Here is an 18750-nt window from a genome sequence, read left to right on the forward strand (position 1 = left end):
AGAAAGGGCTCGGAAGGGTGAGTCCTTTTTAATTATGGCTGGGGAAGGAGGAGAAGGAAAAAAAAAAGAAAACCTCACACTGCTTCTTTCTTGTTTTTTGAGGTGAGACCTGGGGCGGGGGGCGGAGGTGGGGACGGGAATGTCCTCTGTGCAGAAAGTGCACTGGAGGGTGTCTCTCCCTGACACAGTGTGTCCAGCCTTTCCCAAGGCTTTGCTCTCCCATGGGATGCTGGAGGGGCCTGGGGATGCTGAAGGGGTCTGAGGGGGCTGCCCACTCCCCAGAGCACCCACCTGGCTGCAGAGGTGAGGGGTGTCAGCCCCCCACCCCACTGCCACCCCAATCCCTTGTCCTTGTGCTCCCAGCAGTGACAGAGGGGACCCATGAGCTGGACTGGGGGTGTCACTGGGGTGGCAGGGCCTGGTGTCCCCTGGGACACCCAGAACAGCCCCTGTGGGATGACTGCCCTTGCAAACCCAGGAACCCTGGGGGGGAGGGGAGCAATAGGGCAATTTTGGGGTGGGCAGCTGCTTCACAGAGGGGCACAGGGGCTGTGTCCCCCTCGGGAATGTGGGAATGCTCCTTGGCCCTGTCCTGCAGGGCAGCAAGGCCGAGGGAGGCTCCTGCACACCTTCCATCCCTCACTGATTTCAAGGGATGGTCCTACACCCCCCATCCCTCACTGAATCCAATGGAGAGTCCTACACACCCCCCATTCCTCACACAATCCAAATGATGTTCCTGCACAGCCTCCATCCCTCCCTGAGCCCAAAGGATGCTCCTGCACCCCCTCCATCCCTCCCTGAGCCCAAAGGATGCTCCTGCACCCCCTCCATCCCTCACTGAATCCAGTAGAGAGTCCTGCACACCCTCCATCCCTCACCAAGTCCAAAGGAAGCTCCTGTACCCCCTCCATCCCTCCCTGAGCCCAAAGGATGCTCCTGCACCCCCTCCATCTCTCCCTGAATCCAAAGGATGCTCCCGCACCCCCTCCATCCCTCCCTGAGCCCAGAGGCCGCTCCCGCGCCCCCTCCATCCCCGGCTGGAGGCCGAAGGATGCTCCTGCACATCCTCCGCGCTCCATCCCGCCGGCTGCGGCGGGAGGCGGTCGCTGTGGCAACGTGCCGTGCGGCGCAGGGGAGGGGATGCTCGGCGCAGGGATGGCTCCCGGCGGACGGGCAGCGCTGCCTGCGGCGGGCCATGGGCTCCCCTGAAGGTAGGGCCGCGCTCCCCGTGCCCCTCACAACTCCCCCAGCACCCCCCCGGCATCCTCCTGCCTTAGGCCCGGCTTTGGAAGCACCGCCGGGACCAGGGGTGACCCAGCGGGAACGGGGACGGGGGGGCTCTGGGAGCGCGCCGGGGCTGGTTGGAGCGGGATAAGTGCGTTCCCAAACTCCTCCCTCCATCCCTGCGGGCACCTCGGGGTGCGGGGCTGGGGGTTGGGGGGTGCTGAGCCCCCCGCGGGTGCCACGGCGGGTTCAGGCGCCCGAGCGGCCCCGGGCGCAGGTGGAATCCGCCCGAGCAGCCGCTGCGATCGTCTTCATGCTTGAGAAACTGGGTTAGTGGTGGTGGTGGGGAGGGGGGGGGGGGGAGGCGGCCACGGCCTCGATTATTCATGGGCATGGCCCCTGGGGGGGCGGCTGGGGCCGGCGGAGCCCCCTCAGCGCGGGGGCGCGGCGGCATCGCGGGCTGCTCGTGGATCAGCGAGCCGGGCTGGCCCTGGCACAGAAGGACACGTGTGTACATCCCCCCGGGGGTGTATCCCCCCCGGACGTTCACCTCGGGGTGTGTATCACCCCCCGGGTGTGTATCCCCCCCAGATGTGCGTCCCTGGGTGTGTATCCCCCCCAGATGTGCGTCCCTGGGTGTGTTTCCTCCCTCCCAGGTATTTATTCATCCCTGGGTGTCCATCCCCGGCCGTGCATCCCCCTGGGTGTCCATCCCCCCCCGTGCATCCCCCTGAGAGTGCATCCCCCCAGACGTGCTTCCAGGGGGTCCAGCAGCCCTTCCCTGAGCCAGGACAGGAACGGAGGCAGCAAACAGCGGGAGCAGAGCGTTGGGGAGAGGACCCAGAGAGGGAGCTGCTGTCAGCAGGCTGCTCTCTCCCACACAGAGCCGGGAATAGACGCTGGATCCCAGCGCTGCGGCACCAACGCAGCCCCGCCGCCCCCGGGGGGGTCCAGCCGTGGCACCGTTCCCGTGCCGGGTGCCTGGATCCTCAGCCAGGCCCGTGTTCCCAGCGGCTCCAGGGGGATTAGGGATGGTCACAACCTCCATGCCCTGCCCCAGCCCAGCCCTGGGGGCTCATCCCAAGGATTCCCGGGATGTGGAGGGCTCAGGATGTGCGGGGAGGGACATCAGCTCTCCCTGCCAGAGCCCAGGGCTTGATTTTGGCAGGTCCTCAGCGCCTCCCGGCCCTTCCTGGGCTCTGCTGGCCCCGCGGATGGAGATTCCTGCCGGATTTCCCCTCCCAGGGCAGCGGGGGGTGGGCGCCGCCCTCGCAGCACCCCCAAACCCAGCCTGGGCGTCGGGTTGGACGGCAGGTGCCCCCCACCACTCCCCCCCACCCTGTCACAGCCCAGTGGGGTGCTCAGCTCCCCCGATCGGGGCTGGGGGTGCCCAAACCCCGGCGAGGGGCTGTGAGGGGGAGCAGGGGCTGCCGTGCCCGGTTGGCAGCGGGGGCTGCAGGGGTGGTGCCGGGGGTCCGGGCTGTTCCTGGCAGCGGGGCAGGCCGGGTTATCGCTGTTTTCCTCCCTCTTTGTGCCGGGGAAGCGGGAGGAGCGGGAGCCAATAACTGCTTCGTCATGATGCCGGCTAATTCTCCCCTTGTTGGGAAAGGGACTGAGCCAGCAGCGAGCGAGGTGGGCAGAGGCGAGCGGCACCCACGCAACCCATCCACCCACCCACCCACCCACCCATCCGCGCGCTCCTCCACCCCTCCACGCAGCCTCCCACGCAACCCACCCCCGCCCTCCCCGGCGCGGTTATCGGGCGGCGAGGGCGGCGGGGCTGGCGGTGGCAGATAGGCTCGTCCGCTCCTCCGCTCGCTCGCCCTCTCGCCCGCCCCGCCGTCACGCTCTCGGATGCGCCGCAGCCGCCGCAGCCCCGGTGGCCCCCACGCGCGATCGGGTGGCCGGGCGAGCGGAGCGGGCCGAGGGCGTCCCCCCGCAGCGCCCCGCGGCCGGAGGGATGCGGTGTCCTCCCCGCGCCTAGGTGAGTGAGGGAGGGAGTGAGTGGCCGTGCGCTGCGGGGCTCGGGAGGGGGGGACGCGGACGCGGGTGGGGGACGCGCCGCCCCGGGGGGGGTGCGGGGGGGACGGTTCGCCGCGGCCGGTCTTTGCTTTCCCGTCTCCCGCCGCTCCCCCCTTTCCCGGCTCTCCCGGGGGATTTGTGGGGGGTGGGGAGAGGGCTGAAGGGAGCCCCACGTCTTGTCCTCTCCTTTCCCCCCCTGCTCCCTGCCCTTGCCGGGGGGCCGCGGGAATAGGAAGGGCGGTGACCCGAGGCGGGGACGTGGGGACAGGGCCGACACCTCACCTGCTCCCCCCCACCCCCCGGGGCATCACAGTGCTCCACAACCCCCCCGGGACACCCCCTGCCCTCCTCCCCCGGGGACATTGCCATGGGCACCGCGTATCCCAAGGGAGGAGGCCAGGACAGCCCTGCCATTCCCAGCCCCGCTTGCAGAGTGAGCTTGTGGGGTCTCAGCGCTGTTAAATGGGGGGGCACTCCCCATCCCACCCCCCTCTCCGTGAAGGGCTTTGATGATCCCTGGCCGTGGTGGTCGGAGTTTTGCCGTGGACATGGGATTTTGGAGCCTCCCCCCCCCCCCCCCCACCAGCTTTTCCTGGCCCCCCCTGGCAAAGCACCAAGGGGCCAAACTCCCACCACGGAGCATGGGGGGGCTACCTGGAGGGGGGAATTTGGGGTGCAAAACGCGCCTCCCCCTCGTAGTTCTTGGCCACGAATGGAACCACCTCCACGGGGGTTCAGCCCCCCGGCTGTGGGCGTGCAGGGCGGGTGCTCAGGCAGTGCTAATTCCTGCCTCTCCCGGGAAAACCTGGGCCACCAGCTGCCACCTCGGCCCCGGGGACCCCCCGGCCACATCCCCCGTGTCCTGCCAGGTGGGCACCTCGCTGGGACAGCCCCATGCCCGGTATCGGGGTGCCCAGGGCCCCCCCACCCCGAGGTTCCCGGTGCTGGGCATCCCTGGGGGCTGTTCCCAGAGAGCTGGCAGAACTGGGGGGGGGGGGGCTCTTTGGGGCCGGGGGGCACCACCAGACCCCCACGGGGAGCCCCGGAGGGCGCGGCCTCCGCACACACCCCCAGCGGGTCCCTCCGCGTGCGGGATGAGCAGGCTAATCCCACTCTGATCCCAGATTACGTGCCACGTGAGCCGCGGCCCAAAGCGGGCTGCGGCGTGGCCAGCGGGGCAGGGGGGCCGGGGCCGGACCCCCCCAACCGGGAGCTTTGGGGTGAGGGCCGGGTATCCCCGCTCTAAACTTGTCTGAGGGCTCGGAGCCTCCCGGCAGCGCTGAGGGAGCGGGAGAGCGGGTGGGCTGGCCCAGATTCCTTGGAGGGGAGGAACCGAGGAGGTGGAAATGCCTCCTCTCCGTCTCCATCCGCCCCGGGATGGGGTGGGCGGGTTGCTGCTCCCGCAACCCGGCGAACTGAGGCTCGGAGCATCCCCGTGCCCGCCGCAGGACGCACCTTCCATCCCGGGCACGGAAAAACCCCCGCGGCCTGGCGCTGCCAGCTGGTGGCTTTTAAGGCCACCGGGGTCCCCGAGCGGGGTGCAGTGGCACGGAAGCGATGGGCTGGGCTGTCGATAGGCACGGGGTCGCTCCCGCCGCCGGGAGATGCCCCGGTGGGGATGGAAAAGGGAGAAACAGGACAAAGGAGGAACCGGACACCGTTCGGCCGCGGGTCGGGGACCCACGTGCTCCCGTGGTCGCGATCAAGTTGCCGGTGGGGCCCCACGTGCGGCGGTGCCTCGGTTTTCCCCCGGTGGAGGATGCTCCGGGCCTCTCCCGGGCTGTGTTTGTTTGGGGTTTGTGTCGGGAGGAGGAGCAGGAGGAGCAGGAGGAGGCCGGGGCTGGGCTGGGAAACACCGGACGCCGTTCCCAGGGCTGGTGGGAACCGTCTGTTCGGGGAACTTGTGACCCCGCGTGTCCCCCCCGCTTCCACCGCTGGCGGGGAGCCGGGGAGGCTGCGGGGACACCGGGGGGCTCCTGCCCCGCACCGCGGCAGGGGCGAGGAAGGGAGGATGAGGAGGAGGGCGAAGGGAGGAAGGCTGAGGGGGTCCCTGCCCGCTCCCCCGCGGGCAGTGGGGGGGGTTCTCCCAGCCTGGCCCCTGGCCCAGGGCCGGGCGCTGATGGCTTTGGCGGCTGCGAAAAGTCAAATCCGGATTTCCTCGGGGTGGGGAGGAGGGAACCGGCCTCTTCCCGCTGCAGCACAGCCCTCGCCACGGCCCCCCCAACCCGGGGACAGGAGGTGGTGGGGGGGACCAGCACCCCCACATCCCGGTGAGCCCCCTCCGGCGCGTGTCCTGTCTGTCTGTCCCTCCCTCCCTCCCTCCTCCACCACTCTTCCCGTGACTCCCTGCCCGGCTCCTTTCCCTCCCCGCTCCGGCGATGCTCCCTGGGTACCCTCAGCATCGCCCTGGGAGGGGGGAACGGCGCGTCCCCCCCTCACCCTCCCCTCTTCCTCTCGCCCTCCTGGCCGGGAAAATCCCAAACACGCTTATCTCGGGAACACGCGGGGCACCTGCCAGCGGGCTTGCGGGGAGATTGGATGTTGCCATGGGGAGCGCGGCTGCCATCGGGGCGGTGGCTCCCTGCCTGCGCCAGATAAGATGTCCCCGCGTCCCCCGGCGCGGGGGGGGGGGAACCGGGACAGACACACACCGTGGCCGAGCTGGTTGTGCAGCCCTGGCACCCTTCGCCAGGTTTTTTGGCATCTCTCCGCACCCCCCGGCTCGGGGTTGTTTTTCCTTCCCCTCCGGCGTCCGCATCCAGCCGTCCCCGCACCCCCTCCCGCCGCTCCCGCCGCTTCCTCCGCCATCGCATCCATCTGCTCGCTGCCACCGCGGCCCCGCCGGTGTCCCAAACGCCCCCGGGGGTGTGACCGGAGGCCGGGGGGCTGCCCTGGCCCCGCCGCTGGAAAGTGTGAGCTCATGGATGTGCCCGGACAATGCCGCCTTGTGCCGCGCTAGGGGCCCATCCCGTCCCACCGGCCCACGGCGCTGCGGACCCCCGGGGGGGCTGGGAGGTGCTGGGGGTGGGGGTGAGAGGGTTAAAAGCCCTCTCCGGTGACGAATATGGGGGTCATTTGTGGCTGGGGGGGGGATGGAGCTGCTGGCAGGGCCTCCTCATGCTGGGCTGGACCCTCGTGCCGGCAGCGGGAGGATGCTCCCAGATTTCTCAGACCTGCTCCTTCTCCATCTCTGCATCCCACAAGGGGTGATTCGCCCGTCCTGGGGGCCGTGGGGCTGGGGGACAGCAGGGTCGGGGTCCCCAGAGGCGGTGACACCCCCCAGCCCACGCCCAGGATTGGGGTTCAGGGCCGGAGGGTTCCAGCACTGTTGTTGCCCGGCTCGCACGAGGCTTTTCCCAACTCCCTCCCCCCTCCGAGAGGAGAAGTTTTGAGGAGAATGGGGAATTTTCCCCTTTGTGTGCGCGGCATTGTGGGTGTAAAGCACAGGGAGGGCCGAGGCCCCGGGGGGCTGTGGGGGGCTGAGCACAGCACGCCCGTCCCGCTCCCGCTGGAGCCTTCTCGAGGCCGCCGGACAAAAGGGCGTCATTCCCGCTGCTCCCGCTTGCCAGCACCGTCAGCAGCCGCCAGGCAGCCGGCACGGGCAGGGGACACACGGCCGGGCACCGGGGTCCGCAGGGACAGCGGCGGGGATGAGGTGGAGCTCCACCTTCCTGTGAGTCACCGTCACCTCTCCTGTCTCCCTTGCAGAGGGAATATCCGAGCCCCAGCCCGGTGTCGGCGTCCAGAGGGATGTGGAGCCACAGAGGCAGCGGTGAGTGCCCCGTGCCTGTCCCCCCTGCCTGGGGGACAGTGGCACCCCCTGGGAAGCCTGTCCTGCTGCCAGCACAGCGATATTTGGCAGGGGGGGACGTACCAGCCTCCTGTCACCTCAGGGTTTGGTGTCTGGGGGGCTGCCCCATGGCAGGAGGGTGGTGGGATGTGGGCACCTCGCCCCTGACCAACATGGGGGTGCTCTGTGCCCACCCTGGCTGTGCCCCCAGCCCTCTGCTGTCCCCACAGGACCCTGTGACTGACACAACCTCTCCCGCCCACAGCTGAATGGAAAGACTGCAGAAGGTAAGGGGGGGCCGTGGGCAGGGTCCTGGGGGATGTGGGCAGGGTGCTGGGGGTCCAGAAAGGATGCTGGGGGTCCAGGACAGTGTGCTGGGGGTCCAAGCAGGGACTGGGAGTCCAAGCAGGGGCTGGGGGTCCAGGACAGGGTGCTGGGGGTCCAGAAAGTATGCTGGGGGTCGAAGCAGGGACTAGGGTTCCAAGCAGGGGCTGGGGGTGCAGGACAGAGTGCTGGGGATGCAGGCAGGGTGCTGGGTACATGCAGGCAGTGGCTGGTGGCCAAGGGCAAGGGCTGGTGGCCAAGGACATGTGGGAATGGGATGCCCTTAGCAGGGCTCTGCCTTCCTCCTCCTCCTCCTCCCAGCCCAGCCTGGCAGCACCATCTAGTGGCAGCGTGTCCTGGCCAAGGCACTGTCCCCTGTCCCCAGAGGAGCAAAGGAGACCCCAGTGCCCAGCCAGAAATACCCAAGGAATCTTTATCCCGGGGCACTGAGGTCCATGGGCACCATGGCTGTCCCCCGGCCCCCCTGCCGCGCCCCAGGTTCCCAAACACAACCCTGAGCCCCTTCCTGGCCTAAAATGTCTCCTTTTCCATCCAGCAGCCACTGACCTCCCCTGGGAGCGTCTGTTCTTCCCGTGGATCCAGCGTTCCTGGATCGCCCTCCAGCATCGTGGTAAGAAGCCATTCCCACCTTCCCACCACATCCCTCCACCCGTGGGGACAGGAATGCGCCTCCTCAAACCCCTCCATCACCCTGGCAGGGCCACGTTCCCAAATATCCCCTTTCCGCTCTCCAAATGAAGGTGTTTTCCCTCCTTTCCAGGCCAAAATGGACAACGAGGTCCTGGGATACAAGGACCTGGCTGCCATCCCTAAGGACAAGGCGATCCTGGACATCGAGCGCCCCGACCTGATGATTTATGAACCCCATTTCACCTACTCGCTCATGGAGCACGTGGAGCTGCCCCGGAGCCGGGAGGTGAGGATGCCCCTGGGCTGCCCGTGTCCCCCGGGGTGTTTTTGGGGAAGGGGAGGGATCATGGAGGGGGGGGGGAGGAATCCCAGCTGTGGGGCTGCCGGAATAAAGTGGAATAAAATGCTTCTTGCCTCCCTGCAGCGCTCCCTGTCTCCCAAATCCATCTCTCCCCCTCCGTCTCCGGAGGTGAGTAACGGCACCGCTTGGGGCTTGGGATGCAGGGGGCGGAATTCTGGGGAGGAGGAGGAGGAGGAGGGGGCGATGCCGAATTCTGGGGAGGGGAGGTCTGGCTGATGGCTGCTCCCCCCTGTTTGCCTGCAGGTCATCCGGGAGTGGCTGGAGAGCCGGCAGCCCCCCACCAGCACCCCCGTGCCCGCCTCGCGCCAGGGCGGCTCCTCCACCCGCAGCAGCGTCCAGCACTTCCACCGACCCGGTACGACCCCCCTGGCACTGGGACATCACCCACGGTGGGCCCCCCTGGCACTGCCAAACCCACCCTGGTGGTCCCTGCACACCCCTCGACCCCCCTTTCTCCTTCCAGAGACCGACACGACGGAGCTCAACATATACAAGAAGCCCCCGATCTACCGGCAGAAAGGTGAGTGTGGGTGTTTGGGGGGGGTCTGTCCCGTGGGATGGGGCGCCCCAAAAGGCACTGCCTCACCCCCCCCCTGCACCCCCCAGACCACCATTCCAGCGCCCACCACGGGAAGCATCTCATCGAGGACTTGATCATCGAATCCTCCAAGTTCCCGGCGGCGCAGCCCCCCGACCCCAACCAGCCCGCCAAGATCGAGACCGACTACTGGCCGTGCCCCCCGTCCCTGGCCGTCGTGGGTAGGTGGGGATGGGGGGCTTTATCCCGCTCAGAGACCCCCGTGGGGTGCCGGGAAGGGCTCTGACACCCCCCTGTGCCCGCAGAGACGGAGTGGAGGAGGCGGATGGCCTCCAAGAGAGGGGAGGAGGAGGACGAGGACCTGACGGAGGAGATGAAGAACCTGCGGGAGCTCCAGAAGCAGGAGCTGAGCAAGGTGAGGGGCAGAGCGGGCGGGCGGCGCCTCGGGAGGGGCTGGGGGGGTGTTGATGTTGCTCCCAACGCGCTTTCCCTTCGTCCCCAGGTCACCTCCAACCTCGGGAAGCTGATCCTGAAGGAGGAGATGGAGAAATCTCTCCCGATCCGGAGAAAAACCCGCTCGCTGCCGGACCGGACGCCCTTCCACACGTGTATGTGGGGTGTTCATCCCACAGCCCGGCCCTTCCTGCCTCACCCGCTGGCTCTGGCTGCCTGCACTCCTGCCCGTACCTCCTGCACTCCTGCCCGTACCTCCTGCACCCCTGCCCGTACCTCCTGCACCCCTGTCTGCATCCCTGCCTGCATCCCTGCCTGTATTTCACACATCCCTGCCTGCTCTTCGGCATCCATGCCTGCACCCCTGCCCATACTTCCCAATCCCTACCTGTACACCTGCCAGCTCCTGCATCCCTGCCTGCATCCCTGCCTGTACCTCCCACATTCCCGTCTGCACCCCTGGCAGGTCCCACATCCCTGCCCATGCTTCCTACATCCCTGCCTGTACCTCCCGCATCCCTGCCAGCTCCCACGTCCCTGCCTGCCTCTCCCATGTTCCTGCCAGCTCCCACCTCCCTGCCTGCCCCCCTGACCATCTCTCCTCCCTTCCAGCCCTGCACACGAGCTACAAGAGCTCCTCCCTGCCAGCCTCGGGCAGGAGCACCCTCACCCGGGTGAGTGGGCAGCAGCAGCGGCCCCCCCGCACTCCTGGGGTCATGCCCCACCCCGGACAGGCTCGGGGGGTGGCCCTGCTCTGACCCTGTCCCCTGTCCCCTGTCCCCCTGCAGCTGCAGTCGGCAGAGTTCGGCTCGGCGGGGAGCGAGAAGGGCAGTCCAGGTGAGGATCAGCCCATGGAATGGGACTGATTTTTGGGAGAGGGGGTGTGGGGGAGTCCCAGGGGATGGGGGGATGTCCCAAGGATGTGGAGACGTCCTGGAAATGTTGGGGTGTCCCAGGGGATGTGTAGATGTTGGGGGGGATGTGGGGATGTCCCGGAGTTGTGTGGGTGTCCCAGGGATGTGGGGATATCCCAGGGATGTGGGGATGTTCTGGAGTTGTGGGGGTTTCCCAGGAGATGTGGGGATGTCCTGGAGTTGTGGGGATGTCCCAGGGATGTGGGGATGTCCCAGAGTTGTGGGGGTTTCCCAGGGGATATGGGGATGTCCGTGGGGATGTGGGGATGTCCTGGAGTTGCAGGGATGTCCTGGGTGCCCTGAGGGATGTGGGAATGTCCCAGAGATTCATGGATGTCCTGGAGATAGGGGGGTGTTCCAGGGGATGTGTGGACATCCCAGACATGTGGGGTTGTCCTGGGCGAAGTGGGATGTTCGGGTGGGATGTGGGGATGCCCCAAGGGATTGGGAGTGCGGGGCAAACCTGGGCTCAGCAGAGGCTGGAGAACAACCTCTGGGGGCTTCTCATCACCTGGGGGAGGGTGCTGGGGGGGTCACAACAGGGGTGCCCAGGGCTGAGCCCTGCTCCTCTGTTTGCCAGCCCTGCAGGTAAGAACTCACCTGGCTGCCAGGACCGAGACCCAGCGAGAGGGTGATGTATGATGGGATGGGGGGGGACACACCTGGGATACCTCTGGGACTGATCCCAGAGGGGACAGAGGCCAGCTGGAGGTGGGAGGGGGGCTGTGCCATGCCAGGCTGGAGCCCACCACCTTGGCATGGATTCGGGTGGGGGAGAGCAGCCCTTTGGGGAGGGGGGGCCGGGCTGACACCAGGCTTTTGCCCCCCCCAGAACGGCCAACGCGGGCGCATGGACAGAGGGAACTCCCTGCCCAGCATGTTGGAGCAGAAGGTGAGTGGGGCTGGGGGGGCCTTGGGGGGCTTGCACAGGGCTGGGAGGGGGCTGTGAGAGGGTCTTACAGCTGTGTGTGCCCCCCTTTCCCCCCACAGATCTACCCCTATGAGATGCTGATGGTGACGAACCGAGGCCGCGTGAAGCTGCCGCCCGGCGTGGACAGGACCAGGCTGGAGGTAGGGGCCGTGCCAGGGGTTTTTTGGGGGGGGTGGGGGTGCAACGGGGGGTCCCTGCACCCCGTCACCATCCCCTCTGCCCCCACACAGAGACACCTGTCCCCCGAGGATTTCCTGAAGGTCTTTGAGATGCCCCCGGAGGAGTTCAGCAAACTGGCCCTCTGGAAGCGCAACGAGCTGAAGAAGAAAGCCTTCCTCTTCTGAGCCCCGCCCGGCCCCGAGCCCAGTCCGTGTCGCGCCGTGTACCCGCTTTAGGGCTCTCAGCCGGTTTTTAGGGCCCCTTTCCCACACCCCCAGACCTACCCCCATCCCTCCTGGCCTTGCTCCTCCCGTGGGAAACGGGCTCGGGAGGGGCTCGAACCTGCCTGGCCACGGGGTGATGGGGCAGCCCCCGCCCCGGGGCAGGCACGGTTCAGCCAGGAGGGGTGGTTTGGGGGCGTCTCTGGGCTTTGTACCCCCTTTTTTCCCCCCCCTACACCCCTCCCGGGACCACTGGCAGGGGCAGTGCCCGGCTCTGCTCTCAGCCGGTCGGGAGCACACTGGCTCCGGAGGGTGGGCACTGGATGGGGGGGGTTTCCCTCCTCCCTGGGGGTCTGCTACCTTCAGCCCCCACAGCCTGGGTGCCCCTGTGCCCCCTGGGTGCCTCTGTGCCCCCTGGAGTGCCCCTCTCCCACCCTGAGACTTGGGAAGAGCCCGGGGGCCGACTCACTGCCAGACTGATGTTCTCCCGGGAAAAACCAGGCTGCCATCCCACCCTGCCCCACTCCAGCCCCCCCCCCCCAATTTTGACACCCCCCCGGGTCCCTCCCGTGCCAGCTGCTGTAGCGAGGACCCCCAAGGACACTGCCAAACCCCCCTGGCACTGGGCAGGAGTGGGGCAGGGCTGGGAGGGGGGTGAGGGGGAGCACCTGGGATGAATTTGGGGAGGGGGGTCTCAGTGGGACCCTGGGGCAGCTCTTGGTGCATTTCCATGGGCAGATGTGCCCACGGGGGGGAATGCACTGGGAGAGGGGGTACAGGAGGGGAAGGGGGGATGCACTGGGGGGGGGTGCAGGAGGGGAGGGGGGGATGCACTGGGGGCGTGCAGGGGGGCACTGGGGCGATGAACTGGGCAACGATGAACTGGGGCGATGGATTGGAGCAGGGCACGGCTCGATGGGCACCGCGGCCACCGGGGGGCTGGGCAGGGCATTGTCCCTGTCCCCACCACCCCCCGTCCGGCCGCGCAGGCAGGGCTCGGCACCGGGCAGCACCTCCCCTCCTCACACCCCTCCCCTCTCCCCGCACACGTTTTGGGCAGGACCCCTCTCCCCCCGCACCCCCCTTTTCCCCCCACGCTCCCCGGTTTCTGTTTCCAGCCACTTTCCAGCCGCTAGACCTTGTTGGGATGTAAAGAATGTAATTTATCGGGAATTCACTGGCCCATACTTGCCTTTCACTGCTACAAACGACATATCTATAAATATATATATAAATATGGGTTGTTTTCGGACTGGACTACAGTGATTCACTTTCTCTGTTTTTTTGTTAGAGTTTATTTTATTTGCTGGTGTCGGAGAATCCGCGTGAGAGTGATTTTTTGCTTACAATTAAAGGTGAAATGGCTTTACCCGGCCCGGCTCCGCTGCTTTGCTTCCCCCCCCTCCCTCCCCGTTCCCAAAATCCCCCCAGACCCCCCGTTGTCCCCGAGCGCGGGTCCCTGCAGATGGCGATGGTGCTCCGAGGAGGATGCGGAGCCCTTCCCCGCCTTCCTCCCGCCCCGGCCGGGCTGTGCTGGGGGCCCTCAGGGCGTGTGCGAGCCGAGCCGGGCCGGGACAGCGCTGCCCCTGCCCCGGTCCCGATCCCAATCCCGGTCCCGATCCCAATCCCGCTCCCGCCGCGATGTGAGCGCTCCCGCACCATGTCCCGGCAGAGAGGTACGGGGGGGGCACAAAGCGATGCGAGGCTGAGGAGGGGAGGGGTACGAGCCTAAAAAAGGGGGGGGAAAGAGGGTAGAGGGTGCGGGGGGCGCTGCGTGGGGGTGCCCACGAGTGTGCGGCCGGGCGTGGGGGTGCCCGGGGGGTGTGGAAGGGGAAAAGGGGTGCAAGAGAAGGAGGAGAGGGTGAAAAGGGGGCAGAGTGGGGATTTGGGGTGGTGGAAGGTGCGGGGGGCTGCGGGAAGGGTGCGGGGGGGGAAGGAGCAGGGACGGGGTGCCCCCCAGCACTGGGGTGCCACGGCAGGGAGGGGGGTGCCAGGGGTTTCTCCAGCGCCCTCCCAGGGGCAGTTTTGGGGGGTGCAGCGGCCGTGGGGGAGCGTCCCCGCCCTGGAGCCGTGGCCTGGAGCCTCCCCACATGACGGGTCACGCCGCGGGCAGGAGAGCTCGGGGCGGCCTCCAACCTCCTCTGAGTCATCCCGCGCTGGGCCAGAGCCACCCCCGGGGTCCCCCCGAGCCGCTGCCACCGCCTCTGCACCCCGCAGCGGATCAAAATCCACGTGGATGCAGGGCAGAGGTGCCAGTCCCGAATTCCAGCCCCCTCATCCCCCCCGGGGTGCGGGCATCACCCAGGCATCGAGCGCTCCCACGGCATCCCTTGGGCAAGCCCTCTCCTTCCTCCCCCCCTGGCCTTCCTCCTCCCCCGAGGATGAGGATGCGGATGCCATGAGGATGAGGATGCCACCGTGCCGGGACACGTCCCGTGGGAGAGCAGGGAGCTTTGCTAGGAGACCACGCCGTGTTTTGGGTGGGGGGGAGGCGTTTTCCTCCCGCCCTGGAGACCGAGGCAGATGTTTTCCATCCCGGCTGCCTTTCCCTTGGCACGGCACAGGCAGCTGGCACGAGGCCACGGCTGAGGGCAGCCCCTGCCTGCCCTGCACTGGCCGTGGGCACGGCCGGGCATGGATTCCCTGCCCCACCGAGGGGGGAGCGCCATGAGGGGGGTGGGGGGCTGCAGGGAGGGCAAAGGGGTGAGTGGACGGAGATGTCATTGCCGAGGAATTCGGCCTGGGCGGAGGAGAAGAGAGAGGGAGGGAGGGGCAAAGCCAGGCACGCTGGGCAGGGGGGACAGTCCCCATGTCCCCCACGCTGCACGTGGGTCCCTTCAGGCAGCCCCTGCTCTCCCCCTCCCACTCCAGGCTTTTCCTCCAGGGAGCTGGTGTCCCCCCCCTTCCCTTCCCTTCCCCAGTTTCCAGGGAAATCCAGATGTTTGGGCCCAGCTCCGGCATTGCTCAGCCTCACTGCACTGCCAGATGTTTCCTCTCCCCCCGGGCAGGGTGTGTGCTCCCAAACTGGGGACACTGGAAGGGGAAGGGGGTCCCCCTGTGCCAGCACATCCCAGGGGGCTTCGCCCATGGCCCCTGTAATGCACGTGGGAGTGGTGGGCTCCTTCCCCCACCTGCCCTCACCTCCCCTGGGGGCTGGCACCTTCTTTGGGGTGCACTGCATCCCTGCTAGCCTGGAGAAATATGGGATTTAGGGATGTGGGATGTCGGGGTCACCTGGGGCACTGCAGGGGGTCACTGGGCAGTGTCCTGGCCAGCGGTGGTTTCGCTGGGATTGTCCCTGTTCCAGCTGGGAAATGTCAGGGGGACTCGAGGAGGGGCAGACCCTGTGCCAGGAGGTGGTGGGTTCCAGCAGCGGGTCTGGAACGTTTGATCCCAGCTGGGAGCAGGGAACAGAGCCCGGAGCAGGGCCGTGCAAACCACTTCCAGCTGCTCAGCAGGACGGAGCCCGAGGGGAGCCAGGCAGTGACCCCGGGGCAGCTCAGGGGCCATCTGCCCCTTCCTGTGTGAAGGTGCCCAGGGTGAAGGGGCTCTGTGGGAGTGGGGCTGGGGGTGTTCCTGCATGTCCTGCCATGTGCTCCCTCAGTGCAGGAAACACCTGCACAGAGCCCAGACCCCGAGCTGCCACCTTTGGGGGACAGAGGGGCCCTCTCCCTGTGCCCACAGCCCCCCATGTCTCCCCCGCCTCGGGGGGCCGTGGGGGGGACACAGTACTGTCCATCCCACTGCACAGGCTGCAGGATTCCCATCTTCCCTGGCACAAAGCAGCTCCTTGTGCCGCTCCATCCCTCCTTCCTGGCACGGTAGAGTTGGGGTCCCTGGTGGGTGCTGAGACCCAACCCTGCTCCCTGCCCTCGGAGCAGGCACTGGGGGAATGCTCAGCATTTCAGCCTTCATCAGCTGCTCCCACGTGCCAGGCCTCATCCTCCTCATCCTCCTCTTCCTCCTCCTCGTCCTTTTCCTCCTCCTCCTCCGTGTGCCCAGCGCAGCCCCCAGGCTGTGGCTCCCCTCGCCCAGCCGGGAACAAACCGGCTCTGTGAGGGCACACAGAGGAGCCTTCACCACCGCGGGTCCCCAGCCCCCCTCCTCATCCTCCCCCGTGCCCCTGGGCCTGTCAATAGTGGGATTGTGCAGGGCAGGGGCAGGTGCTGGAGCGGGGGCACGACCAGTGGGATGGGGCACGTCACCCTCTGGCATCGAGGAGCCCCTGCCCGCCCTCCTCTGGTGGCTGCGGTGGCACTTCCCTGCCCCTCGCAGACCTGGACAAGCTGCTGTCGGACCTGCGGTCCTTCCTGCTCATCCTGGACCGGGAGAGCCTCAGCGCCGCGGCTCGGGCCAAGAAAAAGTCGGTGTCCGACCTCCTGTCCCGGCTGCAGAGCCCCCCGTGTGAGTGCGGGGCCGGAGGGCGGGGGGAAGCCCCCGGTGGGTGCCCGGTGGGCAGCCGGGAAGGGCGCAGGGGCGGGGCTGTGACCGGGCGCTCCCCCCGCAGCAGAGGATGCAGAGTACATGATCATGCGCTGCCTCTCGCCCTCCCCGGGGACCCCGCAGGGCTGGACCGGCCCGGGTGAGTCCCGCGCTCCGACCCACCCTCCCTCTCCGCCGCGCACGGCTGGGGGTGCCCGACCCCTCTCCGCCCCACAACGCCGCTGCCAGTCCCGCTTTTCCCCCCAGGATCCAGGACGGCGGATGCAGCGGGAGGGAGAGGCTGCGAGTGCCGCCCGGCCAGCGCCCCCAGCCTGCACGGAGGGGTAAGGGGGGCACTGGAGGGCGATGGAGGGGCTGCGGGGGGCTCTGGCAGCGGCACAAGCGATGGCAGAGGGGCACCGGTGGCCACCCCTGCACTGAAACCTCACTCAGGCGGGGGAGGGAAGGTCCCCGTGGTCCCACCCGCTTCAGGTGCCTCGGGGACCCCAAGAGGTCCAGGCTGGGGGGGGCAGCACCTTTGGAGCACCCCTTCTCCCCCCAGAACAAGGTGCTGGGGGGTGTCTCACCGTCCCCACCGGCCGACGACTCGTACGAAGACGCGGAACCCCAGAGCGGCTGCTCCGGTGAGGACCCCCCCGCGCCCCCCGCCCAGCCCCGGCGTGCGCCCACCCCCCTGACCCCGCCCCGGCCCGCAGGCGGGGCCGACACCGACAGCAGCCACTACGAGTCGTACGAGGAGGAGGAGGAGGGTGTGACGGACCGTGCCCACTACCTGAGGTGGCCGCTGGGCACCAGCCCCGAGGCTGAGCCCCCCGGGCGCCCCGAGGCCCAGCTCTGCGGCTTCCTCTGGAGGAAACGCTGGCTGGGACAGTGGGCAAAGCAGCTCTTCATTGTCCGGGAGCACGTGCTGCTGGTGAGGGGCTGGGGGAGGAGGAGGAGGGATGGGCAGGTGGGGGGGAGGATGGATGGAGGGATGGTGGATGGAGGGATGGGTGGATGGATGAAGGGATGGATGGATGGGTGGATGGATGGATGGAGGGATAGCTGGATGGAGGGGTGGATGGAGGGGTGGGTGGGTGGATGGATGAAGGGATGGAGGGATGGATGGATGAAGGGATGGATGGATGAAGGGATGGATGGATGGGTGGATGGATGGAGGGATAGCTGGATGGATGGATGGATGGTGGATGGGTGGATGGATGGATGGGTGGACAGATGGATGGATGAGTGGATGGATGGATGGATGGATGGATGGATGGATGGAGGTTGGGAGGAGGTCTCCACACCCTGCTGACCCCCCGTGCCCCCGCAGTGCTTCAGGTGTGCCGCCGACCTGCAGCCGGTGCTGGAGCTGGACCTGCGGGGCTGCCGCGTCACCTACAAGGACAAGCGAGGCAAGAAGATGCCCCACGCCCTGAAGGTGACAGGCACAGCAGGAGAGGTGCTGGTCATCGGCTTCCAGAGCCGGCAGCAGGCTGAGGACTGGAGGAAGGTTTGGAGGTGTTGCAGCCGGGCAGGAGCGGGGTGGGCAGGGAGAAACGGGGGCACGGCCCTGCTGGAGTGCTCCCGGGGGGGCTGGGGGTGATCCTGTCTGCTCCCAGCTCCCTTCCCGGGGGTGTTGCAGCCCTGTTAGAGGGGGAGCAGGAGCCCGGGGTGCAGCGCTCCCCGTTTCCCTCGGCAGGTGATCGAGGAGGTCAGCAGCGATGCCCCCGGGGGGCTGGCAGCCCTCAGCGCCCCGGCGTCCCCTTCCTCGAGGCTCAGCAGGGTGAGCTTGTCCAGGGGGACCCGGGCATGGGACAGGGCCAGGAGCACACCCGATTCCACGTCCTGGTGACCCTGCTGGGTGACACCAAGGAAGGGTTGGCTTGGGGAGGGAGTTGGGGTGTGGGGTGGGGTGTGAAACCCGCAGAGTCGGGGCTCTCTGCACCCCCATTCTCAGCCTGCCGGCCCCCAGCTCGGCAGGGAGGAAGAGGAGGAGGAACAGGATCGCTCCCGGCAGAGCCCCACGTGCAGCCCGCGGCCCGGCGAGGACACCAAAGGAGGTGGGGTGCGTGGGGAGGGGGCGAGGGGGGGTCCTGCCCCCCTCACGGTGCTGCTGACGGGGGCTCCCGGCCCGCAGGGTTCCTGGCGGTGCGGCTGCGGGGCCGCTGGCAGCGGCTGTGGTGTGCCGTGCGCCAGGGAGCCCTGCGCATGTTCCCGGAGCCCGGCCCTGCCCAGCGCCCCGTCTGCGCCCTGCGCCTGGACGGCTGCGAGGTCTCCCCCGGGGCGGCCGCCGGGTCCCCCCAGAACCTGCGCATCCGCATCGCCCAGCGGGGCCGGGAGCTCGCCCTGCTGCAGGTGAGGGGCGGCCACGGTGCCCTCACATCCCTCCCGCCAAGGGGGGGGCACGCGCTGAGCCTGGACCCCCCCGCCCCACGCCAGGCCCGGTCGGATGAGGAGAGGGAAGCCTGGCTGAAGACCCTGCGGGCCAGGGGAGGAGGGGAGCCGGCGGGTGATGACGGACCCCACAGCAAGCCCCCTCAGCCTGGCGATGCCAGCAGCCGCCCTGCTGCCGGGTAAGGAGCTTCTGGACGAGGCAGGGCCACCCCCAGCCCTCCAGCTGCTCTGTGGGGTGTGGGAACTAACGGGCCCCCTCTCCTGCTCGCAGCGGGCTGATGCTGCGCCGTGTGCCCACCCCCAACACCTACATGGATGACCCCTTTGGGCACCCCCTGCC

At 68.1% G+C, this 18750-nt stretch overlaps 2 protein-coding genes across 8 annotated transcripts; both read left to right on the forward strand.

The window, feature by feature from the left end:
* The first annotated feature begins 1094 nt into the window (after positions 1-1094).
* DMTN (dematin actin binding protein) lies at positions 1095-12960 on the forward strand. Of its 6 annotated transcripts, XM_064637871.1 has the most exons (17): positions 1096-1214; positions 6958-7021; positions 7270-7326; positions 7920-7994; positions 8145-8300; positions 8439-8483; positions 8619-8730; positions 8839-8895; positions 8982-9134; positions 9219-9328; positions 9416-9521; positions 9979-10040; positions 10155-10203; positions 10861-10868; positions 11113-11172; positions 11271-11351; positions 11442-12960. In XM_064637871.1, the coding sequence occupies exons 3-17, from the start codon at positions 7309-7311 to the stop codon at positions 11553-11555; spliced, it is 1206 nt and encodes a 401-aa protein (XP_064493941.1). In that variant the 5' UTR covers positions 1096-1214; positions 6958-7021; positions 7270-7308; the 3' UTR covers positions 11556-12960. The 6 variants fall into 6 exon arrangements, with proteins under 6 accessions (XP_064493940.1, XP_064493939.1, XP_064493941.1 ...); XM_064637870.1 differs by lacking the exons at positions 11113-11172; positions 11271-11351; positions 11442-12960 and having other exon boundaries at positions 1095-1214; positions 7251-7326; positions 7923-7994; positions 10861-10937; XM_064637869.1 differs by lacking the exons at positions 11113-11172; positions 11271-11351; positions 11442-12960 and having other exon boundaries at positions 1095-1214; positions 7923-7994; positions 10861-10937.
* Positions 12952-17965, forward strand: LOC135403651 (actin filament-associated protein 1-like 2). 2 transcript variants are annotated; one of them, XM_064637864.1, is made up of 8 exons: positions 12952-13267; positions 15867-15995; positions 16099-16173; positions 16281-16357; positions 16576-16657; positions 16730-16947; positions 17347-17526; positions 17716-17965. In XM_064637864.1, the coding sequence occupies exons 1-8, from the start codon at positions 12952-12954 to the stop codon at positions 17866-17868; spliced, it is 1230 nt and encodes a 409-aa protein (XP_064493934.1). In that variant the 3' UTR covers positions 17869-17965. The 2 variants fall into 2 exon arrangements, with proteins under 2 accessions (XP_064493934.1, XP_064493935.1); XM_064637865.1 differs by having other exon boundaries at positions 17347-17534; positions 17716-17801.
* Positions 17966-18750: the final 785 nt, after the last annotated feature.

Source organism: Pseudopipra pipra, chromosome 28 (genome assembly GCF_036250125.1).
Source record: "Pseudopipra pipra isolate bDixPip1 chromosome 28, bDixPip1.hap1, whole genome shotgun sequence".
NCBI classification, from domain to species: domain Eukaryota; kingdom Metazoa; phylum Chordata; class Aves; order Passeriformes; family Pipridae; genus Pseudopipra; species Pseudopipra pipra.

Coding starts and splice junctions, on each gene's coding strand:
- DMTN (XM_064637871.1), top strand. Junction 8,484..8,618: donor CTCCCCCTCCGTCTCCGGAG/GTGAGTAACGGC, acceptor GTTTGCCTGCAG/GTCATCCGGGAGTGGCTGGA. Junction 11,173..11,270: donor CCAGCATGTTGGAGCAGAAG/GTGAGTGGGGCT, acceptor TTCCCCCCACAG/ATCTACCCCTATGAGATGCT.
- LOC135403651 (XM_064637864.1), top strand. CDS start 12,952: ATGGCTTTACCCGGCCCGGCTCCGCTGCTTTGCTTCCCCCCCCTCCCT. Junction 13,268..15,866: donor CACCATGTCCCGGCAGAGAG/GTACGGGGGGGG, acceptor TGCCCCTCGCAG/ACCTGGACAAGCTGCTGTCG. Junction 16,948..17,346: donor TCCGGGAGCACGTGCTGCTG/GTGAGGGGCTGG, acceptor GTGCCCCCGCAG/TGCTTCAGGTGTGCCGCCGA.